Below are 25,038 nucleotides of genomic sequence, written 5' to 3'. Positions count from 1 at the left end.
CTTTGGGAGACCAAGGTAGGTGGATTACCTGAGGTCAGGAGTTTGAGACCAGTCTGGCCAATGTAGTGAAACCCCATCTCAACTAAAAATACAAAAAATTAGCTGGGCGTGGTGGTGGTGGGCACCTGTAATCCCAGCTACTCAGGAGGCTGAAGTGTAAGAATTGCTTGAGCTCAGGAGGCGGAGTGCACCATTGCACTCCAGCCTGGGTGACAGTGAGACTCCATCTCAAAAAAAAAAAAAAAAAAAGATACATGAATCAGTATGAATCAATTGAATATAACTGAAAATCCATAAATAAACCCTCACATTTATAGTCAACTAATTTTTCACAAGGGTACCAAGACAATTCTATGGGGAAAGAATAATCTCTTCAATAAATGGAGCTGAGCAATTGAATTGTCACATGCCAAAAAAATAAAGTGGGATCCCTACGTCATACCATATACAAAAATTAACTAAAAGTGAATCAAAGATATAAGTGTAAGAGCCAAAACTTTTAAATTATTAGAAGAAAAATTTGTAGTAAATCATCATGACTTTGGATAGGCAATGGTTTCTTGGATATAACACCAAAAACACAAGCAGCAGCAACAACAAAAAAAGATACACTGGTCATCATCAGAATTTAAAACCTGCACCTTAAAGGACACTTATTTGTCCATTTTCACACTACTATAAAGAGCTACTGAGTAATTTATAAAGAAAATAGGTTTAGTGGACTTACAGTTCTGCATGGCTGGGCAGGCCTCAGGAAACCACAATCATGGCAAAAGGTAAAGGAGAAGCAAGCAGTTTCTTTACAAGGTGGCAGGAGAAGCGGGGTAGGAGTGTCATACTTAAAAAACCATCAGCTCTCATGAGAACTCACTATCACCAGAACAGCATGGAGGAAACCATCCCCATGATCCAATCACATCCCACCAGGTCCCCTCCTCAACACGTGGGGATTACAATTTGAGATGACATTTGGGTGGGGACACAGATCCAAACCTTATCAGATACCATCAAGATAATTAAAATTCACAGAATGGGCGAAAAATTTTGCAAATTATGTTTCTGATAATGTACTTATATGTTGAAAATATAAGGAATTCTTATGTGATGGTTAATATTAGGTGTCAACTTAACTAGATTGAGGGACACCTGGATGGCCAATGAAGCACTGTTCCCAGGTGTGTCTGTGAGGATGTTGCTGGAGGAGATTGATAATTGAGTCAGTGGACTGCGAGAGGAACACCTACCTCAGTGTGGGTGGGCACCATTCAGTTGGCTGCCGGCGAGGCTAGAACACAGCAGGTGGACGAAGGGTGATAAGCAGCGTGCTTGCTGAGTCTGCTCCCTCTCTTTTTTCCTGTGCTGTGCAGAATGCTTGACTTCCTCTTCTCCTGCCCTTGGACACCAGACTCCAGGTTTTTCCACATTTGGACTCTGGGACTTGCACCAGTGGCCTCCCAGGGGCTCTCAGACCTTTGGCCTCAGACTGAGGGGAGCACTGTCAGTGTCCCTGGTTTTGAGGCTTTTAAACTTGGACTGAGCCATGCTACCAGGACTTCTCTCCTTCCCCAGCTTGCAGATGGCCTATCATGGGACTCTGCTTTCCAATCATGTGAGCCAATTCTGTCTAATTGTGATGGTTAATACTGAGTGTCAACTTGTTGAAGAATGCAAAGTATTGATCCTGGGTGTGTCTGTGAGGGTGTTGCCAAAGGAGATTAACATTTGAGTTAGTGGGCTGGGGAAGGCAGACCCATCCTTAATCTGGTGGGCACAATTTAATCAGCTGCCAGCAAATATAAAGCAGACAAAGAAACGTGAAAAGGTGAAACTGGCCTAGCCTCCCAGCCTACATCTTTCTCTCATGTTGCATGTTTCCTGCCCTCAAACATCGGATTCCAGGTTCTTTACTTTTGAGACTCAGACAGGCTCTCCTTGCTCCTCAGGCTTCAGACATCCTATTGTGGGACCTTGTGATTGTGTAAGTTAATACTTAATCATACACACACACACATATATATACGTATATATACACACACAGGCACACGTGTGTGCGTGTGTGTGTGTCCTGTTAGTTCTATCCCTCTAGGGAACTTTGACTAAGACACTAATACATTCCCTCTTATATCCATATATATCCTATTGGTTCCATCCCTCTGGAGAGCCCTCAGTGATAAAAAAAAAAAAAAATCCAACTTAAAAGTGTGCAAAATATCTGAATATACATTTCTCCAGAGGATAAATGGTCAATACACACATGAAAGCCATTTAATATCATTAGCCATAAGAAAAATGCAAATCAAAACCACAATGAAGTACCACTTCATACCCACTAGGATGGCTATAATCAAGAAGTCAGATGATAACAAACGTTGGAGAGAACAGGGAGCAACTGGAACTCTCATACACTGCTGGTGAGAATATAAATTGGTGCAGCTGGTTTGGAAAAAGTATGGCAGTGCCTCAAATGTTAAACATAGAGTTACCATATGACCCATCAATTCTACTCCTAGTTACATACCCAAAAGAAGTGAAAGCATATGTCCACATAAAAACTTATACACGGATGTTCACACCAGCATTTCCTAACAGCCAAAAACTGGAAAATCACCCAAATAAATGTCCATCAACTGATGAATGGATAATTCAATGTTCTGTATCCATACACTGGGATATTATTTGGCAATAAAAGAGACAAAGCATTGACACATTACTGGTACAACATGAATGGAGTGTGAAAACATTATGCTAGTCAAATAAGTCAGGAACAAAGAACCACATGTCTGGAATAGGCAAGTCTATTGGGACTAGATAGATCAGGTTACCTAGGGATGGGGGAAGTCAGGGGATTACTGTTAAGGAGTGTGAGATTTTTGGGGAGATATAAAAATGTTCCAGGCTGGGCATGCTGGCTCACACTTACAATCCTAACACTTTAGGAGGCCAAGGTGGGAGGATCACTTGAGCTCAGGAGTTCGAGACCAACCTGGGCAACATAGTGAGACCTCATCTCTATTATTTAAAAAAGTTCTAAAATTGATTATAATAGTTGTCCAATTTGGTGAATATACTAAAAGCTGCCAAACTGTAAACTTAAAATGGGTGAAATATATGTGAATTATATCTCAATAAAGCTATTAACCATTTATGCCTGAGGTTGCAATTTTTTTGAATTTTTGCAGTCAGACCTTGGCAATGACCTTGAGCAGTAGGCTATAAATAACTCCATGTTTAGTGTTCCAGTAATGGAACACTAGGCATAAATGAGCTAACAGTTACATTTTTCTTCTTGACTTTTTCTTTTACCATTTAACATACATAAAAATTTAAAAATCAAATCATTCTGAGAGGCAAAAAAAAATTCCTAAGTGGAACATATTCAAAACAATGTACTCCCAATTCAAAAAGCATTTCCAAGGAAAAGTCCCAGGCATGCTGGGTCCCATGCAGCGGTGATGGAGTGAGCAGTTGCTTTGTAAAATGACCACATTACAACATCCTGAGAGGTGTGTCAATAATATCAACAGATGCAATTACAGCTTTTCTTTGCCACTGCTTCAACCCATTGACAAAGATAACACACAATGATCATCAAAGTTACTACAGCATTATCCTAAAAATAAAGCATGTTTTAATGTACATAATTTGTTTTTTTTTTTTGAGACAGAGTCTCACTGCGTTGCCCAGGCTGGAGTGCAGTGGTGCGATCTCTGCTCACTGCAAACTCCGCCGCTGGGGTTCAAGTGATTTTCCTGCCTCAGCCTCCTGAGTAGCTAGGATTGCAGGCGTGTACCACCATGCCTAGCTAATTTTTGCATTTTTAGTAGAAATGTGGTTTCACCATGTGGGTCAGGCTGGTCTCCAACTCTTGACCTCAGGTGATCCACTTGCCCTGGCCTCCCAAAATGCTGGGATTACAGGTGTGAGCCACCACACCTTGCCTAATATACATAATTTTATAAAAATATATATGTATGTAAAATATCTAATCTCTTCACTTATGTCCCGTGCTACCAGTTCTCATGATGACAAATGCTGAAATCATTAATATTTTCTTTGATTAAATGGATTTAAAACATTTGCTAACACAAATACCTTAAAACTCCAGTTATAGGCTTCTTTTTTCATCTTGATACTTTGAAGCGACAATGTTCATTGTGTCTTGAATAGAAAAATATAGTTACTTTGAGCAATTTGAAATAAAACTAAGTTTCTTGATGATCTGTGGGCTTGAAAAGTTGCCTGGGAATTAAATTATTCAGTCTCAAATTCTGAAGTCTGGAAGACACTTGTGGAGATTCTCCCACCTGTTAAAACAATTAAAATAATAAAGTTAATTTTGTAAAAATATAGTCAGTCTACCCTATGTACTTCTATTCCCTCTGCTTGAGAAGAAATAATGCACTTTTCCCAACTCTTGAAAGACTTGAGCAACCAAAGCAATTGGCTGTCAGCTCCTTGTAGGATCACATCTGCTTTGCTCATAATGCTTTGTGGTATCTCCAGCACCCAGCTCTGGGTCTGGCATCTAGAAGTGACTATGTACTGAATAAGTAGGTGTGTCTAACTTCTAAAGGTGTAGACGGGGCCCACTACATAGCAGCCCAGTTCAAAATTAAAATGATGGCCCCTTGTTCAAACTTAAGAATTTTAAGATGGTGATTACAGAACATTTTTTATTTTAAAGTGTGGGGCCCTTCTAAGCCCAGAGTCCTGGAGGACTGCCCACACTGCCTGCCCATGAAGCCAGCTCTGCATGTGTAAGATGAAACACTGCAATGACACAGTCATATTCTTCGTGTTATTGATGCTTCTGAGGCAGAAGTCAGTGGGCCAGTGTGGTCATGATGAAGTTTCACCACCACAAAAAAATGAGAAAAGTAAGCACAACTCAATTTTAGGAAAAAGGTCTTTCTTTGGAATTGCCTCTCTTTTCTGCTCATGTCAAAAGCCTTATTCCAGGATCTCTGCAAGAGATGGCAGGTTTAATTTCAGAAAAAGATGTTTTCCTGAGATGGAAATTTCATCAAAGAGTGGATCTGGGGTACAGAATGGAACATAGAATCAGTAGGGATTCTACTCTCCAAGAGAAGGGAAAAAAAGGGAATTTCCCCCTGCACCCTTGACTACGTCCACTTTAATCACTTTTCCCACAAAACCTGTCCCGCAGCCTCTTTTATCAATCTGGTTCATGGTGCCTGGATCCACCCACCTGTATGCCTGGGCCGAAGCTTAGGAGTGATCCTCAGACCCAACCCCACCTATATCCAACTGATCATTAAGTCCCATCAGCTCTATCCTTAGCATCTCTTCTCCATCCCCACTGCTACTACCTAACATTAGAGCCTCCTCATTTTATCCAGGCCAATGAAATAATCTTTTAGCTGGGAAGTCATTCCCTACTCTTTCCCTAACCATCATCATCCACTAAACCTCAGTCAACATCACCTTCATAAATTTCAATTCACAGGGCACTTAAAATGCTTCTACTGTTCTCCATTGTAATCAGAAGAATGTATGACTTCTTCAGAAGACCCCGTGTCCATCCTCCTGCCTTTTCCTGTCTGCAGCCCATCCTCTCACTGCACCCTGTGCTCCAGCCATGCTGTTCTTCACCTGCAGTCTTCTAATGTGCCAGGACTCTACACACTGTGCCCTGTGTCAAACTGACTCTTAGAGAACCTTTTCCCTGTGCCATATCCATCTGGGGACGGAGGATATAAGTATTCCCCGCTTACAACTCAGCCTGGTTCTGGCAAGTGACACCAGCACTTTCTCCCCTGAGTTCCTTCTGTGGCCCCTTTTTACCTTTAAGCCTTGGAAACTTAAAGATTCAACCAAACAAGTCTGCTGCCAGTACTTAAAGCAATTCTTACACTTCTGTTGGAACCATATTTGGAAATGACTTATAATCCCACTTTTTTTTTTTTTTAACACAAAATCCATTACCCATATTGGATCCTCTAACTCGTAATACCAGAAAACAAATGCCATTGGGTTATTCCTAAACCCAGAATAGGTCTCAATAGAAGTTTGCTTCCCTTATAAACCTTCAGAAGGATCTTTTACTGCCTTAAAAGCGATTCCAAAAGGAATTGTCAAAGTAAAGGGGGGCACTACAAGAATAAAAGTATGACTTTCAGTATAACCTAAAAGAACAATACTCAGAAGGTCTGATTTTTTTTAAAGTTTCATCACCATATATTCATGACTCATATTTTGATCACTATTTTTGAGGCATTACCATGTTATCAGCAACTGTACCAAAGGTTCTAGCAGATCAAAAGTGATACACTGTCCTCAAGAAGCTTTATTTACAGAGTCAAACAAGTTTACTGCAAGTGCAGTAGAGAAAAGGTGTGCTGCCCTCTTACAGGAGTTCAGAGAAAGACAAGCCTTCAGGAACAACACAGAAACTAAGCTGGATTCTAATAATAAGAGAGAGAGGATGGGACGAGGTGATCAGCTTTGAATTACTTTATCTTCCCTCTGCTATATATACCTAACAACGTACTACACCCATTCCTTCTGGTTGCAATGGAAGAAGGGTCCTCTGTCCCTCATCCTGTCTCAGGGCAACCCCTCTACTTATTCTCTTGGTTTTTCCCATCTTACTCACTTCAGGACTCCAATTCTGCAATTAACCTCTCTCTCTGAATCATGAATTTCTCGTTCTCCATTGGACCATTCTAGCAGCACACTAACATGCCTTTATATACCCATCCAAAGTCAACAAACCAATACAGTTTTCCTTGACCACAGTCCTCTATTCAGATACAATCATCTTTTTCTTTTTTCAGCAGCCCTCTTCAAAACCTGCCTCCACTGCTTACTCCACCTTTTCGGCTCCCATTTTCTCACCAGGCCCCTCAGTTCAGCCTTTTGTCCCCTCCCCACAATCCTGGTTTTCCTACTATCACACTCACACTCCTTTTTAGTTCCTCCTCCTCTGCAGGACCTCTAAAAGCTGGGAATACCCCAGATTTCTGTCATCAGGCCTTCTCCTCTATCTGCAGCCTCTCCTGAAATTAACTCAACTAGTCATTTCAATGTCACTACATGCCAATGACTCCCACGTGGACCTTTGCTACCCTACTCCCTGCTGAGGCTCTAAACTCCTCTACCAACCACGGACTCATTCAACAAGTCCATGTACATTTCCAATTAGCACCTTAAACAACAGCATGCCACAAGAGAATGCTTCCTTTCCCCAAAAGAGTTCTCACATCTTTCCCATCTCAGGAAACGGCACTGCTATTCTCCAAACTGCTTTAGCCAGAAATCCAGGACTCATCCTGGATTACTTTCCTTTACCTCATCACATCTAATCAGCAAACCATCCAGACTCCAAACACCGATCACCAACCCTCCTCTTATACTAGGCTCTCCCCAGGATGACCTCCTACTGGTCCCTTCGCTTCCCTTTCACTTTCCACAGCTCCCTCTCCACGGGAGCCGGAGGGATTGTTTGTTTTTGAGACAGGGTCTCATTCTGTCGTCCAGGCTGGAGTGCAGGGCACCATCACGGCTCACCACAGCCTCGAACTCCTAGGGTCAGGTGATCCTCCCACCTCAGTCTTCTGAGTAGCTAAGACAACAGGTACCTGCTACCACCCCCAGCTAATTATTTTTGCATTTCTGGTAGGGATGAGGTTTTGTCGTGTTGCCCAGGCTGGTCTTAAACTCCTGGGCTCAAGTTATCTGCCTGCCCTGGCCTCCCAAAGTGCTAAGATTACAGGTGTGAGCCACCACACCTGGCCTTACTTTTCCTTTTTTTTTTTTTTTTTGAGACAGGATCGTGGTCTGTCATCCATGCTGGAATGGGATGTCACAATCACAGCTCACCGGAGCCTGGAACTCCTGGGATGAAGCAATCTTCCAACCGTAGCTTCCCGAGTAGCTGGGACTACAGATACGTGCTACCACGTTCAGCTAATTTTTTACTATTTTTGTAGAGATGGAGTCTCACTATATTGCCCAGGTTGGTCTCAAACTCCCGGGCTCAAGCAATCCTCCTGCCTGGCTCCCGAAAGCGTTGGAATTTAAAGTGTGAGCCACCACACCCAGAAGGGTTGTGGTTTTGTTTTTGTTTTTCAGACAGGCTCTTGCTCTGTTCCCCAGGCTGGAGTACAGTGGTGCAATCACAGCTCACTGCAGCCTCAACCTCTCAGGCTTAAGTGATCCTCCCACATCAGCCTCCTGAGTAGCTGGGACTATAGGTGCATGCTAACATGCCCAGCTAATTTTTCAATTTTTAGTAGAGATGAGAGTTCACCATATTACCCAGGCTGGTCTCAAACTCCTGGGCTCAGGCAATCCTCTCATTCCAAAGTGCTGGAATTACAGGTATGAGCCACTATGCCTGGCTGGGCCTATGTTTAAGCAGACATTACATGATATCACACCACTGCTTCCAGCCGTCCAATGAATTCCCAATGCAAGCAGAATAAAATCCCAACTCCTTCCCATGGCCCTGCCCATCTCTCCAACACCAGCACCTGCACCCTCTTCCTGGCTCACTAGCCACATTCGCCTGCCTTCCTCTGTTTGTTGTTGTTGTTGTTTTGAGTTTCACTCTTGTTGCCCAGCTGGAGTGCAAAGGCACGATCTCGGCTCACTGCAACCTCTGCCCCCAGGTTTAAGCAGTTCTCCTGCCTCAGCCTCCTGAGTAGCTGGGATTATAAGTGCCTACCACCACACCCAGCTAATTTTTTGCATTTTTAGTAGAGATGGGGATTGACCATGTTGGCCAGGCTGGTCTCGAACTCCTAACCTCAGGTAATCCTGACCTCAGGTGATCCACCTGGCTCAGCCTCCCAAAGTGCTGGGATTACAGGCATGAGCCACTGGGCCCAGCCAACCTGCCTTCCTCTTTGAATAAAATCCTTCCCTTTCCAGGCCTTACATTATCTACATCCTCAGAGGCCACCCTGCTGGGTCCTTGGTAACATTCAGTGCTCAGCTCACGTCACCTTTTTAGGGAGGCATGACCTGGTCAAAATAGCACCTCCTGCCCGCCGTACCTGCTGCGATTCCCTATGTCACTGCCTTTTCATTTTCATAGACTCTTGATCTGAAATTTGATTTTCTCTTGTATTTATTGCTTATGCTGGACTGCAATATCCACGAAGCCAGGCACTGGTGTGCTTTCCTCCCTAACATTTAGATGTTAAATAAACACCAGTGACTGGCAGGTGTTTATTTTTCGAATTTTTTGCTAAATGTTTTTTTTTTTTCAAATGCTGAATAAGAGACTGAAAAGGGCATTCAAGATGAGTGACACAGCAAGAGTCAAAAGGAAGATGAAAGTGTTTGATTCATTTTAGTGAGCTGAAGATACTAGCTTGACAAAAGCAGAAAAAGAATACTAGGAAATGAAATGATGTCGAGAAAACTGGAATCAAACTGAGAAAGGTCTCAAATGCCAAGCTAAATAGCCTAGAATTTATGTTGTAGGGACTTGGGAGCCACTGAAGCTTCTGAACAAAGGAGTGAATCTTAGCGGACACCTGAAGCCTTGGATAGTACTAGACCCAAATGTATCGGGTTTTCCTATACATGCATACCTATAATAAAGGTTAATTTATAAATCAGTAACAGTAAAAGATTAGCAACAGTAACATACAAAATAAAGCAATTAAGCAAAATAAGGGTGACTTGACACAAACACTGCAATACTGAGACAGTCACTCCAATAACTAAGATGGTGGCAAGTGACTAATGGGTGGGGAGTGTCCACAGTGTGAACACACTGGACAAAGGGAGGAGTCATGGAATGAGGTGGTGTGAGATTTCATCACACTGCCCAGAACGGCATGCAAATCAAAATTGACAAATTTTTTTGTGTGTGGAATTTTCCATTTAATATTTTTGGACCACAGTTGACTATGGGTAACTGAAACTGTGGAATGTAGAACCACAGAAAAGTGGGGAACTGCTGCATTATGAGAATAAGAATAAGAAAGGGGAGGGCAGCCAGGTCACCAGTCATCCAAGAAGAGGGTAGAGTGAAAGCAAGCCGAGTTCATGGTGATTCTAAGATTTTAGCCATGTAACTAGGAAGATGGTGATGGAAACGGGAAAACTAGAAGAGACAGTAAGACGCTGGGCTGTGGTTCCACAAAGTCATTCTCTGGGAACAAAGACACAGCTTAGGCAGTTGGTTCATTAACTCCTCCTCAGTGCCAGAGCACTCAGCGAATCACCACATTACTGACATAGCTGGCTGTCTCCACCATGACAATCAGTGTGAGAGTAAGAACTGTCACTTTCTTATCTCGCACTACTGATGCCTGGAATGTTACTACATTCAAAATTTCATCAGCCAAATCACTGGTGCCAGAGAGATGGCTGAAACTGAGAATGACTCATTTCCCAAAGTAAAAAAGAACTGAGCTTTGGGAGATGTCTTTAGTTAGAGGCTGGGACAGAAAAAGGAGTAAGGAAATTAAGGGGAGATGAGACAGTGAGATAAGGGAAATTTGACAGAAATGAGACAAACAGTTCCTTTTAAGTCCAACAGCACAATGCAACACTAATAAAAGCACACAGTCATTTATAAGCACACTGAAGTTAGCAATATTTAAATAAAACTTGGGCACATGTAAACATCACTCCTACCATACGAATTTTGTTTGGACTTTCATCATCATTCAAGCCACAGGTTCTTTCGGATGCTCTCGATTTTGATAAATCATCATCTGTATCCTCTCCGTCAGGTGAAGAAAATTGCCATCTTTCAGCAAAGGTGAGTGTCCTCTCATCAAGTGAAGAGGCCTCACTCCAGGTGACATCATTTGTCACAGTGTGGTCTGTGACTACAGGGAGTAGAGATGATGATGGTGTGCTGGGTTCTCCACTGTCTCCAGAGCTCTTCCGTGGGGACTGAAAATCTGCTGGTGTCCTCTCATCAGGTAAAGAGGCCTCACTCCAGGTGACATCATTTGTCACAGCGTGGTCTGTGACTACAGGGAGTAGAGATGCTGACGGTGTGCTGGGTCCTCCACTGTCTCCAGAGCTCTTCTGTGGGGGCTGAAAATCTGGGGGAGGTGTGCCGCTTGAGGAGAGCTTATTTTGCAAGAAATGTTTCAAACGAGTTTTTCTAGGAAAACTCTTTTTCATAATGGCATTCCGGAGCTGAGACTCCTCCGCAATCACATACACTCGGCAGCGGCCCCTGGTCACTGCGGTGTAGACGTGCTGCCAGTGCTGCCGGCCCGCCTTCCCTACCACATAGACGACTGTTTGCTCCTCGGACCCCTAGGAGGAAAAACATGGTGTGAAGACTTAATGCTATAAAATAGGTTCAGACAGTTTACAGAGAAGAAAAGGAAACAAGTCCTCAAAGTGCTCTCAGCACTTCTACCTGGCCAGATTATTATTACATGTCTATCTGATGGGTTCCACTTTGATTCATCCTCCAAGAACTCTAAACTTGCTGATAAACGTGTTGCTAAGTTCAGGTTTCACAGTCCACAACTGGCTTGTAGAAATCTAGCAGCAAACTTTAAAGACTGCATGCAGTACTAAATCTTTCCTAATATAAGACTGAAATAATGGTACAGGCTTCATATGTGAATGTGTTAACCCATTATTACATATAATGGCAAAATATGGAAACTTTGAGTAGCCAGTAATAGGTGAATATATATATTATGTATATATTAATATATGTATATAAAATATTACATATGATAAAATATAGAAAATTTAAGTAGCAATAGGTGAATATATATATAATGTACTTATATATAATATATACATACTTGACATACTATTTTGCAAACATCAAAGATACTTTAAAACAAAATTTAAAAAAAACATATATGGGTTTTATTCTATATATATATATTATATTTTATATATATATATATAATATATATTATATTATAATATATATATATATATATATATATATAGAGAGAGAGAGAGAGAGAGAGAATGGTCACAACTGTATAACAATATAGTTACTATCATCCAAAATAAGTATATAGAAAAGAACATAGCTATATACAATAAAACAAAACAAATCACAAAAATGGAGAGAAGTTCTACCAAAATTTTAATTAATGTCTCCAAATGGAGGGCCTATGGATGATTTTTTTCTCCTTCTTGTCTGTATTTTTACATTGTTGGACAATTTATTTCTTTTATTAACATAAACAAAAAAGAAAACAATGAACCGTCATCCTTTAAGCTTAACAAACCAAGAACTGGATAGGCAAGAAAATTACTCAATGTCACCAAGTAACTATAAGAAAACAATTTCAAGTTTGGGGGCTATTCTTAGTCCTATATTCTGAGATCAGCATACCCAGTGCCAGCACAGACAAAGAAGTGGCTTGTACCACTTTCTCCTTCATTGCTCCTACAGTGCTCCTGCCAAAGGAAGACTTGTGGGAAGACAACTGACAAGACGGGGCATGTAAAAAATACACATCCACTGCAAAAAACTCTTGCGCAGCAAGCTTTTCCGTCTCGCTCGACAGAGAGTTTGAAGCAACTCCTCAGACTGTAAAAGTTTGAGAAATATGTCTTTCCAATGTTGCTGGGTCTCAGAAATTGACATAAATGGTACTTGATTACATACATTTCCACAGATACATGGCACCACTCTTCCCTTTGGACTTTATATTGTGCATTCTCAAACATGAAAATGTCTACCTAAACTGAGCTAACCTAGTTCTTAAGTAACTCTGAGAAAAATACAGTAATAGTAGATATACTATTATTAATACTTAATACTCTCATTATCAGTCTCCCTGTGCCCTCTCTTGCCCAATCCATCATCCTCACGGCAGCCACAGTGATATTTGTAAAATGCAAATCCAATCATAACAGATGCTGCTTAAAACCTCTAATGGCTCGCAGGGACTCCAGATAAAGTCCTAAGCTCTTAATGTGTTTGTAAAGCCCTTCAAGAACCAGCTTGGCCCTGCTCCTCTCCCTCCTTTATTCCCTTTCTTTTCCATGAACCATACTTCACCCAGCACAAGGAACTTCCATGTGGTCCTGTCATCATTACTCAGTCCATGGCCTCCGTCTGGCCCGTGTCTGGAGTAGCCACCCCATCTATTACTCTCTGGCACTCTGTACTTCCTCTATCATAGCTGTACTAAACCCTAAGCTCCGTGAAGACAGAGCTTCACCTCTATCCCACTCACTGCTTTTTCTCCAGTGCCTCACTGAGTGAATGATGATAAAAATTAAAATGTCATGCTGCAGGAGTCAAAGGTCTGCTGACCCTGGAATTCTACAACCCAAGATGGTACCTAAGTCTACCTCAGAAAGCAAGACATAGACACCTAACTTCACCTTGATAATCTGCTACAAATAATTTCCCCATTGCTCTAAATCTCCCTTGAATCATCAGAGCTGTCAAACTTCTTAAGGAGGCAAGTTTCCTATATTTACTTTTAATTATGTATACGTCTATTCTATAAATTGGTTCTACAAGTCAATAACTTGTATGAATAGCCACAAATCTTCAACAGTTCCCATTTCACTCAGAGTAAAAGCCAAAGTCTTTAAAATAGTTTAGAATAGCACTGTATAATCTAAACATAAAATAAGCCATATATATAGCTTCAAATATTCTAGTCACAATAAAAAAGAAATAGGTAGAATTAATGTAAATAATACACCTGTATTTTACTTAAGCTAACATACCCAAAATGTTATCATTTTAACATATAATCAACATTAAATTATTAATAAAAGACTCTATCTTTGAAATTCTATATTTTCTACATCCAGAGCAGTTCAATTTGGATGCTAAATTTTCACCAGAAATACTTAATCTATTTCTAGAGTTCATAAAATTTGCAGTTGAAAGAGAAGATTCACATACCCAAGTTGTCCCAAACATACTTTTTCCAACATAGAGAAGTTTCCCAATGACTGTATCTAGTAACCTTTTTGTGTTTATTTGTTTTTGTTTTTGAGACAGGATATCACTCTGTCACTGGGCTGAAGTGCAATGGTGTGGTCTCAGCTCACTGCAGCCCCCACCTCCCAGGCTCTGGTGATACTCTCACCTCAGCCTCCCAAGGAGCTGGGACTACGGGTGCATGCCACCATGCCTGGCTAATGTTTTGTATTTTTGTAGAGATGGGTTTCACTATATTGCCCAGGCTGGTCTTGAACTCCTCTTAAATGACCTGCCCACCTCAGCCTCCCAAAGTACTGAATTACAGGTGTGAGCCATTGTGCCCAGCCTAGTACCCAGTTTTTAAATTAAAATTCAGTTTTTCAGTCACTCTAACCACATTTCCAGTGCTCAATAGCTACAGGTGGCTAGTGGCTACCATACTGGATAGTGCAGGCCTTCAAATGTCCTAGGAGGTAACCTGGCCCCACCATCCTCCTGCCCTCTTTACCTCATATTAATTTTCCTGTCTCATTTCCCATCAGTCTCCTACACTGGCCTCCTTGCTATTCCTGCTCCTCAACTATACCAGACAGGCTCTCACCTTAGAACCCTGCCCTTGGCTATTCCTCAACCTAGAATGCTCCTGTCCCAGGTATTCACGTAGTTAACTTCTTTTCCTTCTTCAAGTCTCTGGATAAAATGCTGTCTTCTCAATGAGGCTTACATCGACATTCTATTTGAAATCATAATTGCACCCACTCCCACCTCTTTTCTACAGCATTTGCCACCTTCTAACATCACAGAGTTTTTGTTCTTGTTTTTGTTTTTATTTTCTTTATTTTTATAATTGTGTCTGTTTCTATCCCCTTCTCCACCAAATGTAAGCCTCATAATGGCAAGAATCTTTGTCTGTTTCATGGACTGACCTATACCAAACACGAAGAACAGAGTCTGACTCAATAAATATTTGTTGAAATGAATTGAACTTGGAAGAAACAGTGTGTTGACATAAGATAACAATCATGAATGTTCTTAGAGCTAAGAGATGCTACTTCAACCATGAAATAAGGACCAGAAAGATATCTACTCCAACTTCAACCCAGTAATAATAAAGACCCCTTTACTCTTCATTTGTTCTGACAGAAAAACTGGGTTATAAATTTAAGGAAATCTCTCAGAAAATAGAGCAAAGCGATGAGAAGGAAAATAGGACAGCTTGATAAAAAATTTAGGTTAACTAGTTCTGGAGGTCTAATATGCACATATTAGGAATTCTAGAGAGATGGAACAGAGGAAACTGAGAAGAAAATTTCCTAAAGGTGAACGACATGAGTCTCCAAAAAATTAAGAGACAGCATCGTAGAGATCTATGGAAGAAATTTCTTCAGGACCCAGAGACAGAAATATTACCCTTTCACTGACTGCTTCTCTCTTTACCTGAGGAGCATTAGTCTCATGGGAACTTAAAGCCAAATCTGCAGCCTGCAAACAGGGAAGCAGGCCCAGCTACATTCCAACCACCCATGACAAGAATTGTTTTATCATCCTTTCCTTTATCTTTCACTTGACATTCTTTATCTTTTTGAGATGGAGTCTCCCTCTGTTTCCCAGGCTGGAGTGCAGTGGCATGATCTCAGTTTGATTTAAGTTACACTCATGCCTCAGCCTCTTGAGTAGCTGGGATTAGAGGTGCCCACCACCATGCCCAGTTAATTTTTTTATTTTTTATTTTTTAGTAGAGATGGGGTTTCGCCATGTCAGTAGGGCTGGTCTCAAACTCCTGACCTCAGGTGATCCACCTGCCTTGGCCTCCCAAAGTGCTGGAATTACAGGCATGAGGTATCACACTTGGCCCGTCTTTACCTGTTTTTAAAAAATCAGCTGAATTGTGGGCATTTTTAATAAGCCATTTCAAATTCTTTTTGGAACTGAGATGGAGTAACATAATAAATAAAACCCCACTCACTTAAAAAAAAAAACTGTATGCTAATTAATGTTTGCTTACTAGTAGAAAAATATGGGCTGATCTAAATTTTTCTGCATAAAAATGAGGGTTGGACAGAGCACAGTGGCTCATGCCTATAACCCCAGCACTTTGGGAGGTTGAGTTGGGAAGATCACAAGGTCAGGAGTTTGAGGCCAGCCTGACCAACATTGTGAAACCCCATCTCTACTAAAAATACAGAAATTAGCTGGGAATGATGGCACACACCTGTAATCCCAGCTACTCAGGAGGCTGAAGCAGGAGAATTGCTTGAACCTGGGAGGTGGAGGTTTCAGTGAGCCAAGATTGTGCCACTGCACTCCAGCCTGGGTGACAGAGCGAGACTCAAAAAAAAAAAAAAAAATGAGGGTTGATGCAGCCTCTCCATTAAGGCAACATACCAACAGCAGAGAAGGAAGCTCAAAACAGAGATAAATAACAGAGCCACTGATAACATATGAGAATTCAAATGTATTAAAATAAAGCGTAAAAGCAGTTACACTAAACTCAATATGCTGTCCTAGAACAGAAAAAGGACATTAATGGAAAAACTAGTGCAATTTGAATATGCAGAGTTTAGTTAGCAGTCTTATAGCAAGAGTAATGTCTTAGTTTGACAAATATGCCATAGTTATAAAATGTTAACACCAGGGAAAGCTGGGTGAAGGGTATACAGAAACTCTCTGCATTATCATTCCAACTCTTCTGTAAACCTAACAATATTCCCAAATAAGAAAAAAAAAAAAAGGTTGCCTCACAAAGGTAGAGGGAGAGGATACATTTGTCAAAGCTCATCCAACTTTACAATGAAACTGTATGCAAATTATACCCCATAAAGTTGGTAAGGCCAAAAATAAAAAATAAAAGCTAGTTGAAAAGTACAGAAACATGATGATACCATTTACGTAAAGCTCAGTAACACAAAAAGCAATCATATATATCGTTTCTACATGAATAGGAGTGATACATGCCAAATTCAGGGCAGAAGTCACTTGGGAGGAAGGCGGGAGGAAGACCCAGGACTAGGGCAAGACAAGTGAGGCACTCACCTCCAGTACAAAATGTAAGGGGTTGCCAAGACACTCCGCAATCAAGACAAATTAATGTAACAGTTTAAAAATCAAAATGAAGGCACAAAAGGATCCATGATGAACCAGATATCAGTGCCATGTCAAGCCATACTGGAGACTCAGGCAGGGAGGGGAAGACCTGACGGACGAGACTTTACCTATAATGCCTTCGTTTCTAAAAATAAAGAGAGCTCGGAAACAAAAGGGAGCCAAAGGCTGGTGTCTCTATATTATGTTCCGTATTTTGTGTATTTTGTTTCCTAATTTTTGTTGCAACAAAAAATTATGAAAACAATGCAAGGTGCTCCAAGGTCGGTAAATTATTTACGTGGTTTTATAAAAGTCCACTTACCTGAAAAGTGTGAATAGTTCTTGCCCATGCATGTTTTATGCGACAATGTTTCATTAGTTTTCTAAAATCCACAGTTACTTCCAGGCCAGCCATATTATTAATGGTCAAAAATCTTCTCTTTCCAAAAGTTACATCAGTTACATCCTGTCGCCAAAACAAAGAACTATTTTGCATACCTTCAAATATGTCCAATTTCAAATATGTTCAAAAATATTCTATCTTTGGGTCAAACATGAAATGTAAGAATTACCATTAAGAATTTCAAAAGGTTTAAAATTTGCATTTCAGCACAAATATATTCAAAGAATATATCTATACCTAACTATTTTAATAAACACAAATAGAAGTTTTCAGTCCTTGAAACTTATCTTCAGTTTGACTCTGTGAAGAACAGTCTGTATTATTTCTTATCTTGAAATCTATACATTTCATTTCTTGTATTGACTACGTAAGTCTGAATAGATTCTTTGCAAAGTTTACTTTTCCCCACAGCTACCTACACTATGAGAATAAATACAAGACAACCACTTTTATAGTTTCTACATTTAAGCAGCAACAAAGGAAATGGTGCTTTTTAAAATATGTCTCATGTATGCCTTTTTTGTCACTCAAGTACTTCAACTTTATTAAAAATACTTCTTCATAAAATCTTCTAGAAAATAGAAGAAGCCCTTCCCAACCCATTTTATGAGGCCAGCATTATTCTGATACTAAGGCCAGACAAGACATTACTAGAAAACTATCTATATCCTTCATAAACAGGGATACAAAAAATCCTAAACAAAAAATCTTAAAACAAGAATGTCAACTCCGGTATCATTAGATCCTGAATCAATCCTAGGACAATAAAATGACCAAACATACTGTTTAACTGGTTAAGCGGTATTATCTTCCGTTTTCACTTACATTTGTTATGAAAAACATTTCTCCGTTGCATAGTCGAACATTACTTTCAAAGTCATGCTTATTTTTAGCAAAATCGTGAAGAGTACCAGAAAAGTCTTCACCACTGGCATGTAGGTCATTATTTTGCTGACTTCCAGAGATATTTTCAGGGAGTAACTCTGAAAGGTATGCATTCCTGGTACAACAAATTTTATCACCAACTCTAAATACAAGTCTATTCTGATGGTCTCTGGGATAGAAAATGATGATATATAATCAAAGTTTGGAAAGTCTCCATTTCATTTGTTTAAACATTAACTCCTACTCAGACTCAATCCAGTTCTCAGAAAAATTTCCATATTTTCTTTATAACACTTTCGTTCTCCTATGGGGCAACAAGAAATCAGGCTCCCACAGTTGCTGCCTGATTATTTACACATACTCTCTGCAACACCTCAAATTCAATGACATTCCCCAGCCAAATTTATTCAGGTTAGAAATTTTGGCATAAACGCTGATGTCTCTCTTTCCCCTTATATTCTAAAAGTTACCACAAATCTTGATTTTTTTTTTCTTTTAAAATTAATCCTCTCCTCTCCAATCTCTCTTATCACTACCCTATTTGAGGTCTTACAGCACTTATACATATTTCTATTATAATAATTATGACACTATATCATCAGCAGCAGACTGAGGAAGTGGTGGTGACATGCCAGCTACTGTGCTAACTGCTTTAGGTGCGTTATTTCATTTCTTTCTTACTAGAACTCTGTAAGGGAAATTCTGTGTACATACCCGCTTTTATAGATGTGGGAAAGGGAAATAACCTGGCCCATCATCACAGTTACTGGGACCCTGAGTATATGGCCTCAAGTCCATGCTTTTTGGCCTCCTGTTGGGCTACCTGATAGATTTTTGTGTATCTTACCTCAGCAGCCAGGCACTCCACCTGTACCTTAAACATATCTAGGATGTCTATACTTAGTAAAAAGCAGGTATTGGTCAATTCAAGAGAAATGAATTAATTTTTCCTATGTCCAAATGCAGTGGCTTGTCTACATTAATATTTCTCTGGCAGACATTCGCTAAGTTGCTCTCTGCAGGCACCCTGTCGATAAGGTTCTCAGAAACACTAGACACAAAATTTTTAAAATTTCCCTGAGCTCCCAATGCTCATCCTGGAGAAGCTGAAGGCTGCCAAGCTGGAAACCAAAAAGAAAAGTTCACTAATTTTTCTTCTTATTTGCCTCATTACTAAAACATCAATTCCCAAGGATGTATTCATATATTGTATTTAATTGAAGAGATCGTCATATTTCACAAATGAGAAAAAAACTATTTTTAAATATATAGAAATAAGTGACAAATGTCAAAGCAAATAAAAGAACAGCAAATTGAAGAAGGACTGTCCTTAAAAGTCTCAGTTCTCTTAGACACTCACTTGATGAGGTGGCCTGTGTAGTGTTTACAACAGCAGTCGTTAATTAGATCACAGTCTTGCCTGAAACACGTGAAAATGCAGGGATCACCATAATGGTATGTGCTACATGTTTATTTTTGTTATCAGCAATTATGACATACTAGAGTCTACAAAAAGTTTCCAACACTTTCTTCAGGAAATAGTATTTTTGTAATTTAATCTCAACATAAGCTTTTGTTCCATTCAAAGTCCCTATAAGTTTCTAAATATGGTATTTGGTGGCAAGAGCCCTGTTTAGAAAGTGCCCTCTGCCATGTCTGCCATTGACATACCGCAAACTAAGAAACAGAATTAACAGTAATGAAATATGGGACTCAACCATCCAAATAGGATCTACATTAATTAGTTATGAGATTTAAAAGCTAGATTAAAAACATTAAAATATTATAAATACTTTACCTTCTAAATGCAATAAATTGTGATGTCTGTGCATTTTGTAAGTCATGTTCTTGCAGTAAAGTTTTAACTGCAGAATATAAATCTGACAAAGAGAAAAAGTTAACACAGAAAATCACCAAATTATAACACAGTTTTTAATGAAGAAACTAATTTGGAGTTCCTGCCAAGGGGCCTGGGAAAATATCTCACCAAATGGAATACAAGTTTACCATGGGAATGTCAACCTCATTCCTCACATCAGCTAGGGCAATAAGAAAGAGAATAGAAAGGATTCAAAGACAGCACACCCTCAGCAAAGAGGTCAGCTCCTGGCCAGGACAGTTCCTCATCTGTAATACACTCACTGTGTATTTGCTGACAGTTTATGAACACTGAATTTAAGAAATGAACAAGAGTACAAAATGTGTAACAGCATGACTAATATAAAACTTCCTAAGTCCTTGTGATCATATTAGTAATGAGTTAGAACTTGAGAATCTATAGGCTTTATATGTTATATCACTAACGCAGGACAGCTACATGAGGTAGGTGCTGTTATATTCACAGCTGATATTCAGTCGGCACATACTCGTATAAAACATAGTGATACTTCCGTATTAGCTGGAAAATGACCACTCCCCTAACACTCTACTCCCCACCCCAATCATCACTTTCCTTCTCCCCAGACCTCCCCATGATCTAGCAGCTAAAAGGTTAACTCTGGCATAGCGGCGGCATCCATTCCAATGGTGCTCATGCCCTATGGCCATCGGGTAGTCTGACTTCTGATGACATCTATATTATGAATGTGAAAACAAAGGCTCACGGAAATATAAGCATTTTCCCATGTGTGTTTCCCTAGTAGCAGATGAATCACAAGGGAATTTGCCCATGCTGCTCTGGGAAGATAAACTTAGCTGCCTACTGAACCCTTCATTTTCCAGATGAAGGGAAGATTACCACTAGAAAACAGCCAAGATTCGGCTCACCCTCAGCCAACCCCTGGCCACCAGAGCAGGAAGCTCCAAAGGTCTCCCAGCATACTGTTCTTTTTTACATGTACAGGACAGCACTGTTCCATACCTTGCTTTTTTCACTTTCTCCATATCTTGCAGATCAATATGTATAATGCATTTTACTGATTCTAAGATATACATTTTTCTCACATTTTAGCATCTCTGAAACTCTAGACCAAATAGGAATCCTGTCTTAGGTCTTAGTACTTTGTAATAATGGGCATAATTTACTTAATAACTTAATTATTAGTGAAAATATACTATATGCTTCTCTAAGGAATATTTATTCAATCTCCTTGAAAAAGACTAATCTTCCAACAGAAGTTTTTAATTAAGTTAGAAAAGCAGCATCAGGTAAGCTCTGCTACCAGTCTAAAATGGACAACTATTTTTAAAAGTACATTCTCATTAATGCAAAGAATGGGTACCAGAAAGAAAACCAACAATATTTTAGGTAGATTTAAGTGAAGTGGCAAAGAAGAGATCTACTAACTGTCTAAGTCTCATTTTCCTCATCGTAAACGGTACCTACTATTAACTAGGCTGTGAGAATAAATATTTGCTATTAATTAACACACATTTCTAAGTACAAAACAATATACAGTTTATAAACCAATTTATGTAAAGCCGATATAAATAATATATGGCTATAATAAGGTTAAAAGGATAAACACCAAACTTTTACTATGTTGTGACCTTAATGGGATTGTCGGGGGAAGAAGAGAAAGGAAAATTAGGGAACATTAGTTCTTACTTCAAACATTATTGTATCATCGACTTTTCTGTAAAAGGAGTATAAATTGTTTCTCAAACCAATGGCCCCCGCAATCTAAAGGAATCTTACAACAAATTTAATCAATTGCCAGTATTTAGTTAGATCTACTTGATTCTTTGTACTCTGACGTTTGAAAATATACTTTTAAATTATCTGTTTCCCACACCAGAATGAAAGCACAATAACCTCAGGGATAATTTTTTTTTTTTAATTTTTTCCTCTGCTTATTATACCTAGTATATAACAGGAGTTCAATAAATATTTGCTGAATGAAAAAGAAAAAAATAGGTTCTACTATTTAAAACACACACACACATTATAGAACACTATGTATGATCCCATTTATTTAAATACATTGTTGTATCATGTGAATGATCACTAACCCAACAGGCGTGAGATTGGGGACACAAAGGGGAAAAGGTTGACAGATAAAGCTGTATGTCATTAATTTCATATACACAGTGAAAATGGTTAAGTGGGAAGGATATACCTTTTAGAACAGTTGCAACTATAATAAGTCCTCAATAACAATCATTTAAACCTTTACCAATTTTGAAAAAAACATTACATCATTTTTAAAAGGTTCACTAGGTAAGTTTATAATGCAAACAAAGATCAATAGATAGGTTCAACTGATTTAAATAAATTCACTTGCAACAGCTAATTAAATGACATCTACTAGTCACAACAAACTGACATTTATAGAGTGTCTCATAACTGATGAATGTCCTCAACCCTCATAATAGCTCCACAGGCAGTTCCACTATGGTTTCCATTTTATAAAGGGTTAAGTGACACAATACAGGTGATACACATAAGAAGACTTCCTGTCCCACACTCTTTCTCAACCCTGTCACGCTGTCGTCCTAACGCCCATAATTAGAAGCCAAGCTTTTACCCATTTTATAAAGCAGAACTATTAGAAATTAAACTCAGCAACAGTTTGACAGTCATAATTTTTGTTTCAGAAACAAAATACAAATATCTGCTTTTATTAGCATTGAGTATTTGTATTCAAAATAAAAATATTTACTTTTCAAATTGCAAGGAAGAAAAAACTTCATTAATTAAGACTACTTTCTCCTAAATAAACCTGAATTATTGGGGTTTTGCTTTATTTTAAACAAAATCATCTACATCCATTTATTCACTCAACAAAATTTACTGAGCACTTATGTGTTGAGAGCTTACTTCTTTACAAAATTCTAGAGTATTCTGCTTTTGATGATTACTAAGTTAGTTCATTTATTTACTTTTTGTTTTTCTTGAGACACAGTCTTGCTCTGTTGCCAAGCTGGAGTGCAGTGGCACAATCTCAGCTCACTGCAACCTCCATCTCCTGGGTTCAAGCGTCCCATCTCCTGCCTCAGCCTCCTGAGTAGCTGGGACTACAGGGGCACACCACCACACCCAGATAATGTTTGTATTGTTAGTAGAGACAGGTTTCACCATATTGGCCAGGATGGTCTCGATCTCTTGACTTCGTGATCCACCCACCTCGGCCTCCCAAAGTGCTGGGATTACAGGCGTGAGCCAACACTCCTGGCCTATTTATTTTCAATGTCTTATTTTTTGCTAGCAATATTTCTCTTTACCCATTAAAGAAAATTACAACTAGTCATTTAATAACTATGTTACAAAACTGAAATATTTATACTTAACCCTACAACTCATAGAAGTTTATACTTACAAGAGTGATGATTAGTTTTAGATAACTGAGAACTGGAATCCTCTTCTGGGAGCCTGACAAAAATAAATGTCTTATCTTGAATTGAGGTGGGTAATGTTGGATTATCAGAGATATTTAGTTCTGCATCAAACTTTGGAAATTGACGTCTTGAGATTCTTGAATAAAGATAACACACACAAAGAACATTATCATTCAAAAATGTCTTCATGTATGAACAGAGCTAATGTCCTTATAATAATTAGTATCTATTAATAGATAATAGAGAGAAAAGCTCATCTAGGTATGTATTATAAATAGTAAATAAGTTTTATAATAAAAGACAATAAAGTTAGGGTACTACATGTTAGCAATCAGTCCTTAGCAAACTAAAAGGATCAGAAAAAAAATTATCAGAGGATTTACTAGGCACCATTCTGAAAACCTGGTCTATTTGTCTCCAGATCACAACAGAACCATGCAGAAAGGTATTACCCTTATTTCACAGGTAAACAATGTGAGGTTTAGTCAAGTATAGTGGCTTGCCCAAGGCCACAAAAATAGAAAACAGGAGAACTGGGAGGCAAACAGGCCCATTTGACCCCATATCCCTTTCTATTTAAATTAATTTGAACTGGTTCAGGCCTTTCCACATGTTTACACTACATTCCTCTCCTTTCTTCTCTGTATATTCTACATACAGTCCCACTTTCCCAAATGAGCCAAGTATCCACATCTAGTTGCTTCTATTCCTTCCTCATCCTTCTTTTATTCTTACACTTTCCCAGACTAGCAAATCATATCAGAAAACAGAATAAGGTACGGTTATTTGGAAGCAGACTGACTCTCCAAACAGACCTAACAGCAGCCTGGTTATCAGAGATGGTGGTACCCTACTGTGTCTTCTCCAGCCTTTCCCAGACAAGAGTGGAAAGGAACAGAGAGGGAATGAGGCTGCTCTTGCTGGCAACAACCCAGATTTAATTGGGAACTTAAAAATCATCATAGATTTCCCATTTTGCTTCTGACCCAAGGCATGTAGCAGCTTTTATCTTCAGGAGCTTTTCCCTGGTATATAACAAGGATCCTTCACAGTCAGTAATATTTAAGGATGATGATTAAGACGAAATGATGAAAGGAGCACAGCCAGAACCAAATGATATTGAAAGAGTCACTAAAAAGAATTCCTGAGTTTCAGATAAAATTGAGTTCTGAGAAATCTAATATGCTAGAGTCCTCCAAGTTTCTTGGACTTTAAAATGATCAATCATCTACCAAAAATGGGGTGGCCTTTAGAAAGATTACAGGGAAAGAATATTCCACATCCCAATCCATTAGTTTTCTTAATGTCTTAATATGAACCCACACTGTCTATCCTATTCCTGTCAATTCTTCCTCTACTCCCACCATTCTGTGCAAGGTAGGCAGAAGTTTAGAGAAAGTAGGTTTTGAATGTTCTAGTTCAAGCCGGTCTGGCCCACAGGCCACATGTGGCTTTAAATGCAGCCCAACACAAATTCATAAACTTTCTTAAAACATTATGAGACTTTTTATTATATATATAT

At 39.3% G+C, this 25,038-nt stretch overlaps 1 protein-coding gene across 1 annotated transcript in view; it reads right to left on the bottom strand.

Annotated features, from left to right (window-relative positions):
• Positions 1-3,882: 3,882 nt before the first annotated feature.
• Positions 3,883-25,038, bottom strand: part of HELB (DNA helicase B) — a 37,417-nt gene continuing 16,261 nt past the window's right edge. Inside the window, exons 7-13 of the mRNA XM_017515848.2 lie at positions 23,498-23,652; positions 20,038-20,119; positions 19,600-19,659; positions 18,180-18,408; positions 17,274-17,417; positions 10,618-11,256; positions 3,883-4,304 (exon numbers count right to left, since the gene is read on the bottom strand). Of these exons, the coding sequence (XP_017371337.1) occupies positions 4,203-4,304; positions 10,618-11,256; positions 17,274-17,417; positions 18,180-18,408; positions 19,600-19,659; positions 20,038-20,119; positions 23,498-23,652 (1,411 nt within the window). The 3' untranslated portion in view covers positions 3,883-4,202. The remainder of the gene's footprint in view (positions 4,305-10,617; positions 11,257-17,273; positions 17,418-18,179; positions 18,409-19,599; positions 19,660-20,037; positions 20,120-23,497; positions 23,653-25,038) is intronic.

This window comes from Cebus imitator, unplaced genomic scaffold (assembly GCF_001604975.1).
Source record: "Cebus imitator isolate Cc_AM_T3 unplaced genomic scaffold, Cebus_imitator-1.0 Scaffold562, whole genome shotgun sequence".
Lineage (NCBI taxonomy): Eukaryota > Metazoa > Chordata > Mammalia > Primates > Cebidae > Cebus > Cebus imitator.
The sequence above is the reverse complement of the archived record's forward strand: the minus strand, read 5'-3'. Positions and strand labels throughout refer to the sequence as shown.